The 16,869-nt window shown below is 40.1% G+C and overlaps 1 protein-coding gene across 1 annotated transcript; it reads right to left on the bottom strand.

Annotated features, from left to right (window-relative positions):
* Positions 1–13,737: 13,737 nt before the first annotated feature.
* Positions 13,738–16,574, bottom strand: LOC149831536 (putative WRKY transcription factor 21). Its single transcript, XM_090012115.1, has 3 exons — positions 15,223–16,574; positions 14,980–15,105; positions 13,738–14,177 (listed from the first exon to the last, which is right to left on the bottom strand). Exons 1-3 carry the CDS (start codon positions 15,855–15,857, stop codon positions 14,033–14,035), a joined length of 906 nt encoding a protein of 301 aa, XP_089868241.1. The 5' UTR covers positions 15,858–16,574; the 3' UTR covers positions 13,738–14,032.
* Between the last annotated feature and the right edge of the window lie 295 nt (positions 16,575–16,869).

The raw sequence follows: 16,869 nt of genomic DNA, 5'->3' as shown, positions 1-16,869 counted from the left end.
GCCTGTAGAAAAGGCTCTTCTTATCCCAGTGGCCCAAGGAGACTAGGGCAGACATTGCAGTCATTATCGAGACTAAGATGGAGACTGTCTCCTTAGTAGATGTGGCTTCTATTTGAAGAGGTGCAGGACATGCATACAAGCTAGTAGAAGGGCATAAAGGAGGCATTTTAGCATTGTGGAAGCCTGGCCTTCCAGCATAGCTTGTCGATTTGGGGCATTTCTCTATATCCATACACCTCCCCTTGCCCCATCCAGTCTCAGAGGTGGTTCTCACTTGTGTGTATGGCCCTATCACTTTGGCTTTCTGGCCTACTTTTTGGAATGATCTTCAGCGTATCATTACGATTTTCCCCCAACCATAGCTATTTGCAGGAGATTTCAATTGTTTGCTTAGTTGCAATGACTCTAGCACTCCGGTTTCTCTGAATCCATTTATACAGGGTTTCCGAACTTTCATAGATAACAACTTGTTTGTACTTGATCATATTGGAGAGCGCTTCACTTGGTCCAGCAAGCGCTTACAACCCTGTCTGAGGGTTTTAGACCGAGTTTTGGAAAATGTCAGCTTAATAGAGCAAATTCATGACATTGTAGTCAGTTTAATGCCACGTACGATTTTGGATCATGCATCATTGATTCTCACCTAAGGCATGGGGTTCACGAGGGTGAGACCCTTCTCATTTGAACAATGGTAGGTCAAAGATGCTGAATTCAATTCTACTATTTAAAGAAGTTGGTCGGAGTCAGTGCAGACATCTAGGGCTGCAATCATATTATGTGTCAAATTGAAATGATTGACGACTGAAATTGTTCAGTGGATTAAAGAGAGAGGGGCATCTCATCTTTCTCATTTGGGGGAATGGGAATAAGAGCTATCAAATCTAGAGGATTACCTGGCTTCTAACCCCAATGCGCCTGAAACACAACAGTGGGCCATCAAAGAAAGCATGGGGGATCTTACAAATCGGATCATTGAATGGAAAATTAGGGAGGAGATCAAATGGAGACAGAGATCAAAGATCCGATGGTTGGCATTAGGTGATGCCAATACCTCTTTCTTTCATCAAACAATATCTGATCACTATCGTTTGTGCATAATCCAATCTATATCAATCGAAGGAAGAACTTTCATCGAGGATCAACTGTTACCGGCCATCAGCAATTATTATGCTCAGATTTTCTCACATCCTGCCAATGAAGGTGGGGATATAGGCACTCTCCACTTTCGCTTTCTGTCGTCTCACCGTGCTCAATAATTGCATGTACCATTTTCTTTAGAGGAGATCAAGCAGGCTGTTAGGAATCTATCCGATTTCAAATCTTCGAGATTGGACAATTTCTCGATTGACTTTTACAAATTATACTGGGAGACAGTCAATCGAGACCTTCACGCTCTTTTTGCAGAGTTTCACCAGAACACAAGATTGTCCTTTGATTACCATCAGTTCATGATGGTGCTGGTCCCAAAGAAGGATGCATCGACGAACATAGCACATTTCAAATCGATCTCAATAATGGGTGCTTTAAGAAGAATCATTGCTAAGGTATTGGCAATGAGACTGAAAGGTGTCATCTCATCTCTTATTCCCCACACCCAGCTCGCCTTCATCCCAGCTAGAAGCATCATGCATGGATACATCATTACATCTGAGGTGGCACATTCTATGCAGTGTAGCCGAAGGCCTTTTAATATGTTAAAGCTCGTTATTTTTATGGCCTTCGATTCAGTGTCATGAACCTATTTCTTTCAGACTCTAGAAGCTATGCGATTTGGGCAAAGATGACAATGATGGATCAAAGAGATTATCTCTAAGGATGAAGCAGTGGTAGTGGTGAATGACAAAAGGAGAGGGTCATTTTCGGTGGAGCGCGGGCTCCAACAAGGGTGCTCCTTATCACCATTGCTTTTTAATATTGTAGCTGAGGGGCTTGTCGTTTTGATGCACAGAGCAGTCGAAGCAGGACTTCTAAACCCCATTCCCTTCGATGGTTTTTCCGAGCATGTGGTTTAGTTTGCAAATAATATTATCATTTTTGGAGAAGCTTCTTTACCACAAATGACCATGAAGCTTCTCATTCTAAAGATTTTTGCTACTATCTTAGGGTTGCACATAAATGAAAGAAAAAGTTTCATCTATCTATTCAACACCGACAAAGACACTCGAGCGGGAGCATCTACGATTTTTGGTTGTCCGGTGGAGGAGTTTTCGACCACCTACCTGGGGTTGCCGTTACAAGTAGCTCAACCGCGTGCCCCGGCATGGACAAAAGTTATTGAAACAATTCATCATCGATTAAGCTCTTGGAGGGCCATATATCTATCCATAGCACGTCGGGTTACAATGATAAAGTATATACTTTCCTCGTTGCCTTCTTATCTCTTAACGGTGTTGTAGATGCCTTCTTCGGTTGTCAAAGAGATCAATAAGATTTTAAAAAGCTTTCTATGGAACGGATGTCTTGGCGGAAAGAAGAAGCACCTAATTGCATGACCATTGATAACACAACCTGCGCAGCGAGGAGGCTTGGGTGTTCTGAACCTTAAGCTCAGAATATTGCCAATATTTTCAAATGGTGGGCTGATTTGAAGTCTTCCTCGAATCCCTGGGCTATTTTTCTTAGATGCAAATATCACCTTCATCAAGGGGATTTAATCGATTGTTTGAATATGATAAGCATGCTGACTTCTCATTTATGGAGCATGGAAGCGAGTCCTCACACAGTGCAAACATTTCAAGGAGACTTCACCAGATTTCTTTGAATGGGCAAGGGACACATCCGGCGCAATTACCATTGCTAAGGTTTATGGATCACTGCATCCTCCTGGAGTCGATTGGTTTCCAGGGATCAACTGTGGGGAAATGGCCCCAGTCCACTATCTAGGATCTTGGCATGGCTTATATTGCATGATCGTGTACAAACCCAACTCAACCTAAAATCGTGGGGCTTTCAATTGGTTAGTAAATGCATGTTGTGTGGGTCACAAAAAGAATCCACAAAGCACCTCTTTTGGTACTGCCCCATCACGCAAGAAATGTTTCAAGCTACGTGGATGGTTCCTGAGGTGCAAGTCAGAAATGACTCCATTTTCAAAGATCTCATTCGGGGTCCCCTTCAAATAAGGTGCAGCAAAAAATGGAGATTCATCTGGAGAACATTGTTGTTCACCTTGTGGTGGGTGATTTGGACTACACGAAACAACGTGATTTATAGGGGTGGGCGTGTAGTCTTGATGATGCTGGTGCACCAGATCAACTATGATGTCCTTGTTGTCATTCACATTCAGTGGGGAAGTGGGGGGTTCCATGGTTTGTTGGCTGCGATTGTTTAAGCTTAACTCCTTTTTTTGTTTTTTTTATGCTTTGTTTCTCCAGCTGGTCCTGGGTCCAACTCTCTGTTGGTCCAGGGGTCTTCTGTTTTGGCAATGTTATTGAAACTCTCTCTCTCTCTCTCTCTCTCTCTCTCTCTCTTTCAAAAAGCAGTTACCTGGGAGCCTATGGTGTTATACATGATAAAATGTAAATATCACAATGTCTATGCTTTTCTATCGGCTATTTTTCTTGAAAAAATGGTGGTTTTATTTTTTATATACTTTCTATGTTTTTTTAATATATTTTCTATTTTTTATTTATTTATCTTTGTTAATATTTTATGAATAAAAACATGAGAAATATGATTTTTTTTCTGTTCCTCACGAGTATTTAGCAACCGTTATTTTGTTTTAATTGTTTGTCATCATAACATCTTGATCAGATTTTCATATATGGGTACAAAAACATCATAACAAAGCTGATCATTTACCTAAATCATATCTAGCAAGTTTATTTTAATTTTTTTTATAATATATCTGGTAAGGGTTAACTAACCTGATTAGACAGGTTTCGGCTTGGTTAGATATCCTACTCAAAATTGTACTATTCACATCCACAGGTGAGATAAGCTTGCTATTGCGAAGCAGGTTATATGTTCCCCCCCCCCCCCCCCCGAACAGGGCAGTTAGCTACATCTCATGTTCGGGGGTCCCAAAGAGCACCACGTATGTAAGCATGTGCGTCTCGTATCTCCATGTTTGTCAGCATTAATTAGCATTGAAGTTTGATGTGATTGCAAAGACTTAAGTACCCTCTCCTCCATTGGTGCAAAAAAAATGACGATTCTTGAAAAGGAGTGGTTGTAAAGACTTAAGTGCCCCGAAGATGATTATTTAAGACCCAGTCTCTGCACTGCAGGATTATCCGAGAAAGAAATCTCCCCTGGAGGAGGCCATGAACATCAACCCTCTCACTCTCTCTCCCTTCTATTTCTGCTTCTGTGCACATCCAGCAGAAGATCCTACATTGCTCCATCAAGCACCGACTGACCTGCACATTGACTGTTGTGGAGCCTGATTCAGAGTTTTTACCCTTACAGGAGAAGGGTTTGGGGGCTCATCCCAACGTGGGTAGCATCATTCAACTAAATGAGTTGTAGATACTGATTCAGAGTTTTTACCCTTACAGAAGAGGGGTCTGGGGGCTCCTCCCAGCGTGGGTAGCATCATTCAACTTGAAGAGTTGTGGAGTCTGATTTAGAGTTTTTACCCTTATAGAAAGGGGGGTCTAAGGGCTCCTCCCAGCGTAGGTAGCATCATTCAACTTGAAGAGTTATGGAGTCTGATTCATAGTTTTTACCCTTACAGAAGGGGGGTGTGAGGGCTCTTCCCAGCGTGGGTAGCATCATTCAACTTGATGAGTTGTGAAACTTGATTTAGAGTTTTTGCCCTTATAGGAGAAGGGTTTGGGGGCTCCTCCCAACGTGGATAGCATCGTTCAACTTGATTCGTTGTGGAGCCTGATTCAGAGTTTTTGCCCTTACAGGAGAAGGGTTTGGGGGCTCCTCCCAGTGTGGGTAGCATCGTTCAACTTGATTCGTTGTGGAGCCTGATTTAGAGTTTTTGCCCTTACAGGAGGAAGGTCTGGGGGCTCCCCCCGGCACGGGTCTCGGGTGTCATGGTCAAAAAATGCACAGAGTGTCGTGGTGAGAAAGACATATGTTTGTTCCAAGTAAGGTTGAAAGAAATCAATGGAAAATCCAACAGGGAGCATGCCAGAATCAAGATGTGGATGTCAAGCGAGAATGGTATTGTGCAACTCAAATAACATAAAATAATAAGGGTCTGGTTTTTAGTTAAAATGGAGAATGAAATTACAATATAAATTGCTTAAAATTTACATGAATAAACTAGACTCAATAACGAAGACACCACTTTTTACGGATTTGGAATATGACCTCCGGTTAGGGAGATATGGCCCTGACAAGTTGGTCCTAATTCGGGTAGCGATTTACAGTGATTTGCTTACTGAATAACACTATAAATTGCTATAGCGATTTACGGAAGATACTACAAATCGCTATAGTGAGATCCAAAAACACTATAAATCGCTATAGCGATTTGCGAAAGACACTACAAATCGCTGTTGAAAAGCCGAATAACACTATAAATCATTGTGGGGCTCGTTAGAGACCCGAAAATACTACAAATTGCTGTAGGAAAGCCCGATAACACTACAAATCGCTGTTGGAAGGCCCCAAAAAAATAGAAAAATCATGGAAAGCGGTGTTACGAAAACCTCAAGCAAGAAACAACCGAAGGAAACATGAGCCCCACGATTAAACAAAATGCTTTATTGCTCTTTTTCGATAGTTAAAAGAGAGAAAGAAAATAAAAAAATTATATAAGGCCCCAAAAAAATTTGGTCCGGGATCCGCGCCGGGGGGGAGCCCCCGGACCCCCCTTCTGTAAGGACAAAAACTCTAAATCAGGCTCCACAACGAATTAAGTTGAACGATGCTACCCACGCTGGGAGGAGCCCCCAAACCCTTCTCCTGTAAGGGCAAAAACTCTGAATCAGACTCCACAACTCTTCAAGTTGAACGATGCTACAGTCAGTGTGCAGGTCAGTCGGTGTTTGATGGAGCAATGTAGGATCGTTTGTTGGATGTGCACGGAAGTAGAGAGAGAAGGGAGAGAGAGTGAGATGGTTGATGTTCATGGCCTTCTTCAGGGAGAACTCTTTGCCTCTCTTGATTTCTTTTCTAGAGAAAGAGAGAGAGAGAGGGTTTTACAGTGTTTTACGGAGAAAGAAGAAGAAGACTTTGAAGAGTCAACATCATCCTTGACTTTCTGGATGGAGGACATGTTTGTCCTTTTTTTGAACGGAGAAAAAAGAAGAAGACTTTAAAGAGTCAACATCATCCTCGACTTTCTGGATGGAGGACATGTTTGTCCTTTTTTTGAACGGAGAAAGAAGAAGAAGACTTTGAAGAGTCAACATCATCCTCGACTTTCTGGATGGAGAACATGTTTGTCCTTTTTTTGAACTGTTTGTTTTTTCTTTTTTGAATGAATGGCATTTTTGTCATTTTCTCAAACCATCACTTTATGAGAAAAATAGCAAAAAAGGGTAATTAAGTCTTTGCAACAACACCAGAGTCCGATGCAAAGTTATGTCAACATACACGAGAATATGAGTCACATGTGCTTGTATACGTGGTGCTCATTCAAAGCCCTGAACACAGACGTGGGATTCAGTGAATCATCCGGGGGGGGGCATATACCCTCTCTTGCTATTGAGTTGTTTAGGATACCATGTTACATGCTACTACTGCATGTAGCTGGGTAGCTTCCACAGACCACATGAATTGGGCTATGCTGCATGTGTGGATCATCCATCATCCAACACTGTTTCATAATATAAGACCTCTTTATGCAGCATTGACCAAACTTATTGCAGAAAGAGCCATGTTGCAGCATCTGGGGACAGCCTATTAGCGCTGCGACACTGTAAGGGTGCCATCGATGCAGACCGGGATTCGTTCATGTGGGCCTCGGTGCCTTATATGGGTCTTCATGTCTGACCATGATCAATGGCATGAGCATTGTTTTTCCTTCAACAATGTGCCATAAGAGATTTGGCTCTCGGCGATTTTTACTGATGCAGCTTTTGCGCCAGTAAAAGTCTTTATTGGCGCGATTTACATTCATCACTGAAAATCAGTTTTACTACTGCAATTTAAGTGCCTGTAAAACCTATTCTCACCGGCTAAAAAATGCGCCAGTGAAAATGTTTTTAATAGCGCAAAACTCCGGCAGTGATAAAGTTTGACTGGCACAGTTTCTGTGCCAGTGATAATATTTAATGGGTAAAAAATGACAATTTTTTGCTGTCAGAAGACCACATTAACTGATATAGGTGTACCGATAAATCATTTTGAACACTTCCTCCAGTACCATTAAATAAAGGATGCATAAAATACAGTTGTCTGAATTCATGGGCATTTGGAGGCGGAAAGTTTAAATAAATCATGCTTCATCTCACCTGTGTACCACGCCCGTCATGCAAATAGTTTAAGCTATTCAGTATCATCCAACAATTCTGTAAAAAGAAAAAACATTGTCAGAATCCCATACAGAATGCCACATTACAGTAGCCAATAAGAGAGAACTAGAAACATCCCTGAGAGAAATTAATGCACCTGGAAGCTATATTAGATTCAACATCCCAATTTATAAATCAGCTTTACATGGACTACAATACACACCCTTTTATCTTTTACCAAGAAGAGAACGGGAAAAAGAAGACGTGTATGCCCCAAGCAACTGCTACTAGCCTGGTATTCACAAAAATGTATATAACTTTTGCACCATTTCAGAACTAACAAGGCTGCCCTACAGTGGACATTGGAATCCATCAGCAGAAGAGAATTAGAGAACACCCATCAAAAGAAAAAAGAAAGAAAATGCAAAAATGATAGAGATAAAAGAGGGGGGAAATTCGGATCTTCATCGCAATAGAAAGCTAAAAAGAATCTCAACAGCAAAATATATATATATATATATATATATATATATATATATATATATAAGACATGATTTTAGAAGTGGTGAGACAATAACCTGAATAGAACTAGGCAAAAGAAGAGAGCTTAAAAGAAACACCACTTGAGGCCTGATTTTTAACGTTAACCACAAAGCGTGAACCATGGCAATAATAGTCTGGTTGTCTGGTGGGGTCATGTGATGATTTGGTTGCCAAATTTCCAATCTCACCTAAACTAATAACACCTTATGTGCAATTGATTCTTATTCTTTTCTACCATTGTGCTAGTGGAGCCAGAGTCCAAGGTTGTGTCTTTGCCGCCCATTTGCATATATGGTCCTCCATTATCTATTAAACAAAAACACATATTCTTTTCTCCGTATGAGAGAGAGAGAACAGCCAGAGCCATTTGGATCTGTTCTTGATTTCTAGTTCTATTTATGATGTTTAGATCTTGGTGTTTAGATTATGGTTTTTGGTGAGATATTGAACCCATCTCGGGTCCAGACTACAATTAGGGGTATCCCTTTTTTTATACATAAATAGTGATTTAGAGAATTTTGTTAAGAGGGGAAACGATTGAATCTTGATTTTTTTATCCAACTTTTTGCAATTTAATTCCTATTTTTCATTGATTGGCAGTTTTCCATAGATAATCAAGCTTTGGAACTTTCCTGCATATGAGAGAGAGAGAGAGACAGGGAGTTAGGTTTGGTTATGTTACCATCACAAGGAAAATGACAGTAAGAAGATGCCCTTGTGCACCCCCACATCTTTTGCCAATATCTTCTTGTCAATGTGACAGCACTACCTAGCTATATAGTCAACTGGGAAGGAAAAAACAAGAAAACTTGAAAAAGGCAGGCACCAATTTGCACCCCTATTTTTAACAATTACACATTTTGGTATGCTATCCCATCTATCACCACCTGCACTATTGATAAAATGTTATTTGGAGGAAATGCTTAAGCCTTAAGGGACATACAAGCTTCAGCTGTTTGGCCAATTTTCCCCCATAAATCACAAGATTCCTTTCATTCTTCAAACTGGAAAAATTCTTGTGCATCCTCATATTTGGTATGCTTTGTCTCTACCTATAGTATCTTCAAATAGTAAATTTATTTACTTGGTGTAGTGGGATGGGGCCTAGGCCGCTAGAAGGTTGGTCTAGGTTCAAATATCATGAGCATAAGTCAGCGAATATTTGAACCGAATATTTGCGTAAAAGCAGAGTAACTTATCTGCTATTTACAACTAGCCACCTAACATCTCAGTAATTACATTTAGTTCCCTTATTTTATGATTTATGTTTCAAAATCATGCTTGGTTTTTTAAAGCATTCAGTTGACCATTGTTTTAGTCAAAGAAAGTGACTAAATGCCCTCGTCTTTTATTTGTTTAACAAAAGACAATAAGATGATGACACAGGTTGAGTTGTTTTATAAAAGGACATAAGTGTCATTTTATACCTCAAGCACGTATTTGAAATGCATTCTGATGAAGGTTAAAATGTAATTACTGAAACATTAGGCAGTTCCTTGTAAGTAGCTGATAAGTTAAGCAGCTTTTGTAAAATACTCAAACAACATATTATAAAAACAAAAGAAAAAAGAAAATGGTACTCTAGCATTTAATAATGTGCAATTTTAACTTGTTCAGCACTGAAAATTATCAGCTGACTTCATACTAGGAACTTAAAAGGGCATTTGAAACAGATGGAAGCATTTATGCGTTAAAACACCAAGCTCCAGTGCAGCTTTGAAATAGTGAAGCATCTAACAATATTTTAACTTTTTAAGTTTAATAATCAATTGAAACTCAACTTAGGGATGGCAGTGAACCGGTCTCAAAATTTTGCCCTCCATTCCTCCTTCATCCCATCACGGGTTTTGATTTTAACCTCCATCCTCTGTCCATTCCTCGTTTCATGTTCTCCATCTCCGGTTCAAACTGGATGAGGCAGGACGGGGAGTCATTTTCTCGATCCTTCCATCGTTGTCGTCTTTCGCTGTTAGAGGAAGGAGAGGAGATAAATGAAAGCTCGCACAGCTCGTTAGAGAAAGAAGAGAGGAGAGATTCCAGAAAGATTTTTACATTACATATATATATATATATATATAAGGGTATGATAGTAATTTCTTTAATGGGGATCGGGGATGGGGGACGGGACAGGGGCAAGAGTATGTCCATCCCCGCCTCCATCACCCCATGGGTTTTTATTTTAACCTCCATCCCTGATCCATTCTCTGTTTCATGTACTCCATCCCCGGTTCAAACAGGGCGAGCAGGGACCCTCCCCCCGTCCACTGCCATCCCTAACCCAACTGCAACATAATTTGATTGACTTAAGTCATGGGATGACATAATGCTGGTGCAAAAGAAATTAATAACAAGCATTGAAACAACCAACCTGGGATTTCATTAGTCAGTCTATTCTTCTATAGTTTAACTTGAAAAAAGAAGTTTGAATTTAATTTTAAAATCATCCAAGTGGTATGAGGTCATTTTAAAAAGATTCAATCCTTATCTTGCAATCACATTCGGGTGTACTTTTCCAAGTCCAGAAATTATACTTTGATTACTTAACGATGACAAACTTTGTGATGTTTAAAATGTATTAGGGTGAATTGAAAGCCTAAGCATAATAAACATGTTTCATTTGCACCAACAAAACAAGTTTTTTTTTCTTCTTTGGATTAGGAAGCAGGGATTAGGCAGACCCCGACCAGATATCAATGATATTACAATTACTAATTTCATGATTTGAAAGGAGACCAATCTGATGGTTTGTCATTATTCAGAAAAACCAAATTAAACATGAAAATAGACTCTCTCTCTCTCTCTCTCTCTCTCTCTCTCTCTCTCTCTCTCTTTGAAAACACCATTTGTTCACCATTTTTTTTCTTTTGTTTACATATCAGACCCTAAAGATGTGAACTACTAAGCTTGGTACAAAACAGGTTTTGGATGGTGCGATAAAATCTAAGCAAGTTTTTCAATGCCTTGAAAAATAAACAGCCCGCAATAATGCAACAATTTTACGGCTTCAAAAAATCATATTTTCATGTTGAAAATGCACAATCCGAGGGGTTAGCATAGTTGGAACGGGCCTCGGCTGTCAGACGGGTAGTCGGGATCCAATTCTTGCGAACGTTATGCCCCTTGCACAAGCCAAAGCAAGGGTTCCCTGAGGTTGAGGGGTGTGCCTGGGTTTACACCACCAGGGTCTCTTGACTCTAGAGGTTGTTTTCCCTGTCCATGGAAAAACAGGGTGATTGTCGCAAACAGACCATGTTAAGCACATCCGTGCGGTGGTGTTGAGTCGATGCACCACACCCATGATTTCCAGCTAAGTTGGACCATCATGGCACCATGTTCGAATATCTAGATTTTCTGGCTTTTCTGGTCAATCAAACGGGTTATTTTAAGAGAAATGGGAATCCTTTGGTCAATGTTGGAAAACAAATGGTACAAAGGAAAATACAAAGAGCTAGTGAGATCACAGAAACCAGAAAAGATGAAGGCAGGTTTTCCACTCAACCAGAAAATCTGAATGGTCGAGTAAAAGTTTAACCCCACATCAAATTGCAGCCAAGAGAAACAACTTCCCCTGAAAATGCAATTCAGAATTCAAGTAAAAAGAAAATCACCCTCTATGTTACAAAGACACAATGCAGGTTAGACTCGCGAGTTCCAGATTTTTTTCATAAGTGGGACATGAGGACACAGAATTCTTTAATTGTTAATCCCAAAATAAAACTCTTTTGGATATTTTAATATTTAAAAATGCTATTTTTTATTAAAATATTATTAAAAGCACTAAAGATATTAAAACAGTAATCGTAAGAATCCGTGTCCCAATCAGTGTGCTCAACAGGGATACGACCAAAATGGAATGCCTCTGTGACGTGGATCACCTTTGTTCTTCTATCATCGAAAAAATGAGTACTTTCACCTGGGGTTTTATGCCAATGAACTCATGGGCGAGGTGGTTTTCACCTGTTATCGAAGAAAAATAGTCCCTTTTGAAGAAAAAACAAAAGATAAATACAGCCCCTCTTGAATTTGCCCTGAGGTAGTTCACCAGTTTCCCACCGTGCCAGCTCATTGGTGATGTATGGTCAATTTGCATTCCCAAAAGAAACTCAAAAAGTACGAAAAAAATAACATAAAGGGAGTTCTAATCTTCTCTATACATTGCATGCAGAGATCTGAATTTCAAGTTGTTTGTCTCTTCGCTAGAGTGACTTTATCAGCATTTTGATTTTTGTGTCTTCTTTTGACTTAAACGAACTTTTCCTTTGGTGTTCTCGACAGAAAAAACAAAAGAAAAAACGGGACAGAAGCAAATTACAAATCTGTCCACTGTGATACAGTAAAAAAAGATAATCACCGATTGTTGTATTTTTATGCCTTCGAAGAGAAACAACCATAAAAAGAGGGAACCATGATAGAGAAAAAAAATACGGTTGGCTCTCACAAACCTTCAATAATATATATATAAATATATATATATATATATATATATTATTGATCCAATAAGTCGCCTATAAGCAACTGCTCTCTAGCGTGAATGATGCGACAAAAAACACTCCAATGTGAATGATGCAACTATAACATAAAGCATTTGCTGCACTCAACTTGTTTCCACATGGGCATTCTCTCCTAGGCACTATTGTATCGTCATCTTGCACATAATCTTATGTAATGCCTCATAACCGTCTCAATGCTCAAGTCATCTTCAAGGTTGAGTCATTATATGTACATGACAACCACAGTTACCAAACAATTAAGAATGCAAGTTTCCCAATTACCACAGTGACCTCTACTGTTGTTTCTAGAATGGACCCCAATCACCTTTAGAAAGTCGTTATACAAGTTTCTAGTCAGGTACAAGATGAGAAGAAGCACCAAAAGGGCACATTCTAGTAACTTGGGATTTATTCTCTCAATACTTTCATGAGGTTTGATGCTTTTTTTAGTTTACATTTGAATATACAATGATCTTGAGAAAAGCCAGTGTGCAGATGCCTAGAGCATCCAAATCTGACATCTCCCATACTTCCCAGTGTAGGTCCTGCTAAAAGTTCTTCCTGTGTGTGAACCAGGACGCCTATCGAATACCACATTCCTAGAACTAACCAAATCTACTTTGGTTGCTTTCTCATGATAAGTTGATTTGCTTAGTCAGTGTCAAATGAACAACTTTATCAGAGCATGTAGGATAGTATATGCTAAGTATCATGCTTACCTGAAAATCCTGAAATTACATAAAAGCAGGGGAATGCTTTGCAACCCATTCCAAACAGTAAAAATTAGAAGGATGCCTAAGCTGGACAACAGATATGGTGAATAATTAGTACAACATAGACCATGTAAAAATGAACAGAATCAACTCCTATAATTAGCTTTTGATATAAAAGTACTCGTTCTCTGGATCAAATGACTATGCATAGTTTGTAGAAAATGAAGTGGAGGGTCTGTGAGCTTACAAAACAAGTTCTAGGTTTTAAACCCGCCAAATGATCAACGACAGACTGCATGGATGAAATTCCTAGTACAACCCACATGAAAATTTCAAGAAAGCTGCCACCCTCAACAATATCAGACATCAACAAAGAGCAATGAGTTGACACTCACCATATTTGTTTAGCATACCATCTCGACAAAAAAGGCAAAGAATGTAACTAGAATAGATAATTATTACTAGGATATAACAAATCATGAGGATACTTTTAAATTATAACTTTCAGCATGTTGATCGATCCTACATGCTCTAAATCACAGATTCAGTGATTCGTAAGTGACTACCACTCTTCCTTTTGTTTGGTTTCATACCATATAAGCATGTGATTTTACTATAGTGGTGCAAAACATATTGTTGAATATTTAAGTTAGAAACAGACTTTTCAAAGCAATTCATTTGGAACTTGTACAGTTCTCACTCCACAGATGCAACAACCATGAAGAATTCTTACATGTTTCTTTTATCCCAAGGTCAATTAGCTATCCATCAATCTATCTCCACCTTCAAAATTCCCCAGAAATCTCTCTGCTGCATCATCGGTATGATCAGTTTGAATAATACATTATTTACAACACAAGGTCAAGCATCACCAGTTATGAACCAGAAAGCACATCCCTCGAACCGACCCAAGTGCGTCTGATAAGACCTATGAATGGGCAGACTGAGCCAATAACCGGGAGTGGTTGTGTTCACCCTCATAAGTGACAACAAGCATTGATGGGTCCTCCAAACACCTCTCTACATGTTTTCTTGCAGGGCAGCCTCTCATGCTGCTACACTTATAATAGCCCCTGCACAGATAAAAATCAGTTGTCCACTTCAGCTGCAAAAGAAACGACCTTATAATAGAAAAAGAAATGTTTTAATCCCAAAAGAACATATATGAATCTCAAGCAAATGGGACTTTCTAAAAAACTTGGGTTCATCTGTTGATTCCAAGTCTTTGCACAACCTAATCGACTGAGTATGAATTACATGAGGTAGTGCTGAATCTTATATGACAAATAACATTTTTCTTCACAATATGTAAGGTTTTTAGTTGAATCAATTGAAAGAGTATTCCAACATTTAAGGTCAAAGAAAGCAATCAATCTCTGCTTTGAACCATGAGATATTCAACTCCAGAGATCAGTGCAATGAGCATGCATGTTGATCATGTGGAAGACGAGGAGATTAGACTGGCCAAATCAGTGTTCTCAGCAGAGTCAGCACACAAACACACTTTATATCTAAAATGAAAATGCCTGGGAACAACATAAAACTAGGAACAAAATCTACCGAAAGGGTTCATCTATCCTAACATCAGCAACACTTGGCTTAGCTGCCCAAATCATCTGAAATATCATGCAACCATACTTGTATATACTCCTGTTAACCATAACAAATTAGCAAACAATCACAGACTATTTGAAAGCAATCCATAATTCCACCCATCAAGGATTCACCAAAACTTAGTCAAGACCAAAACATGTTGCAATAACAACTGAACACAAATAAAGAGACCATCTAGAGAGTCACCAACCTTGTCCAAGGACCAATTAACAAAACAGCACACAACCAACAACAAAAGCAAAACAAGGAAGAAATGAATACCTTGGATGAGGTGAACCCTTGATTGGTTTCTGCCCATACTTCCTCCACGAGTACTCATCAGGAGGGATATCAGCAAGCTTGTTACTTATAGCAGGCACCTTGATGGATCTCTTAAGCCTCATCTTCCTGCACGCAAGCAAATGAATGCATGCTTCAATCCAATACCACATCATCAACGACCCACAAAACCAACCAAAACTAATAAACAAAAACCAATACTAAGCAACCACCAACAATTCTTACCTCCTCTTTGAACAGTGGCACCTCCCATTAGCTCCACATTTACCACCAGTACCATCTTCTCCCTTTCCAGAGCACTTCCTCTTTTGCTTGTGGCTGATCCGATCCTGCAACGACGCGCTGCCGCCGATGAGGCAAAACACCTTCTCATCCATATTGGCAACACTCCCATCCATGCTGAGGGATGACATAAAGGACCTGGTTGAGGACATGGTTGGGGTGCAGCTAGAGTTGTCAAACTTCAAGTTTACGACGCTGTTGCTCCTCCTGTACATGAGATCAGCCTGGAGCTTCATCTGCTGGAGGAACTGCAAATGGGCGCTTGGTGCCTGTGGGTGAGGAGGGAACTGGGCAGGCTCAGAGTAGACCCTGGGCGCAGCAGGGTCCATGCTCAGCTTGGGGTTCTCCATGCATATCCTTTGGCTGGATAGGGACTGGGTGCTGCCCCTCCTGAACTTTGCATGGCCCATCTTGTGGTTGAGGAGGGACACCACCCTCCTGAACTTCATGAGAGCCTCCCCGGTCAGCCCCATCACACTCTTCCACTCCATACTCTCTTGGGGTTGGGCCAATAAACCTACCACTCTGTGGCAGCACTCCACTGCTGCCCTGTTTGCTTCCTCCACCTCCTCCATCATTTCCCCACTCACACCAAATACAGCAAATCCCAACTACCCAAAATCTTCAAAGCACTATTCCCACAACAACAACCATGGGAATACCTCCCCACAACACTATTTCTTCAGGAAACACAAAACCACCATCTTTCTCCAAAAGGCCAACATAAATATAGAGACCCCAAAATCTAGATACGCCTAATACAGCAAACCCCAAAAGACAACCAGGGGAAAAGTAGCAGAAATCTCACAGAATCTGAAAATGGGTGTGCCTCAAACACAAAGATCGAACCATAAAATCATGAAATCAGCGTTTATACATTACTAATAGCAGTCCACTCAAAAACTTATCATCAACACAAAAGGCAAAAGAAAAAAAAAAAGATGAAAGATTTCCTTAGGTGGGTTTCCTATATATCTAAAGGAAAAGATTTAGTGGGTATTCCCCAAAACCTAAATCTAACATAACAAAAGAGAAACCCAAGATTCGTTGGGGCCAATTCCTACAGGTATCGATGATTAAAGGCATCATATATTAATGGCGAAACCCTAGGACCCCTGAGAGAGAGAGAGACCTTCAAAACAAAAGCCGAATAGTTCAGAAAGAAAAACAAAAAAAACTCCCAAACTAATACAACAACAAAATAATAAAAGAGAGAGAGGTCTGCTTCCACAACTACCCCTTTGACGAAATTGATTGAGAGAGAGAGAGCTCGGATTATTCTCAGCTTTCTACCCAAAAAAAAAAAAAAGAATGAAGCAAATGAAAATGTATTTGAAAAAACCACGAGAAAATGGAAGAATGTCACGCTATCTTAACTTATGCTTCGGCAAAATCAACACACAAAAGTAAATAAATATATAGAAAAGACAAAAAAAAAAAAGAGCACCGAAGCTGCTCGCCGTCCTCGGAACCCGACGCGGTCCCCACGCCCCCGAGCACCTCGTCACGCCTGTGCAGACGTGGCACCAATGGCCTATGGACGCGTGTGTTGGCAACTGACTTAATAGAGAGGTGGCGAGAGACAATTGA

This window comes from Nuphar pumila, chromosome 7, assembly GCF_984573655.1.
Source record: "Nuphar pumila chromosome 7, dmNupPumi1.hap1.1, whole genome shotgun sequence".
Classification (NCBI taxonomy): Eukaryota; Viridiplantae; Streptophyta; class Magnoliopsida; order Nymphaeales; family Nymphaeaceae; genus Nuphar; species Nuphar pumila.
This window is presented reverse-complemented; position numbering and strand designations above follow the sequence as displayed.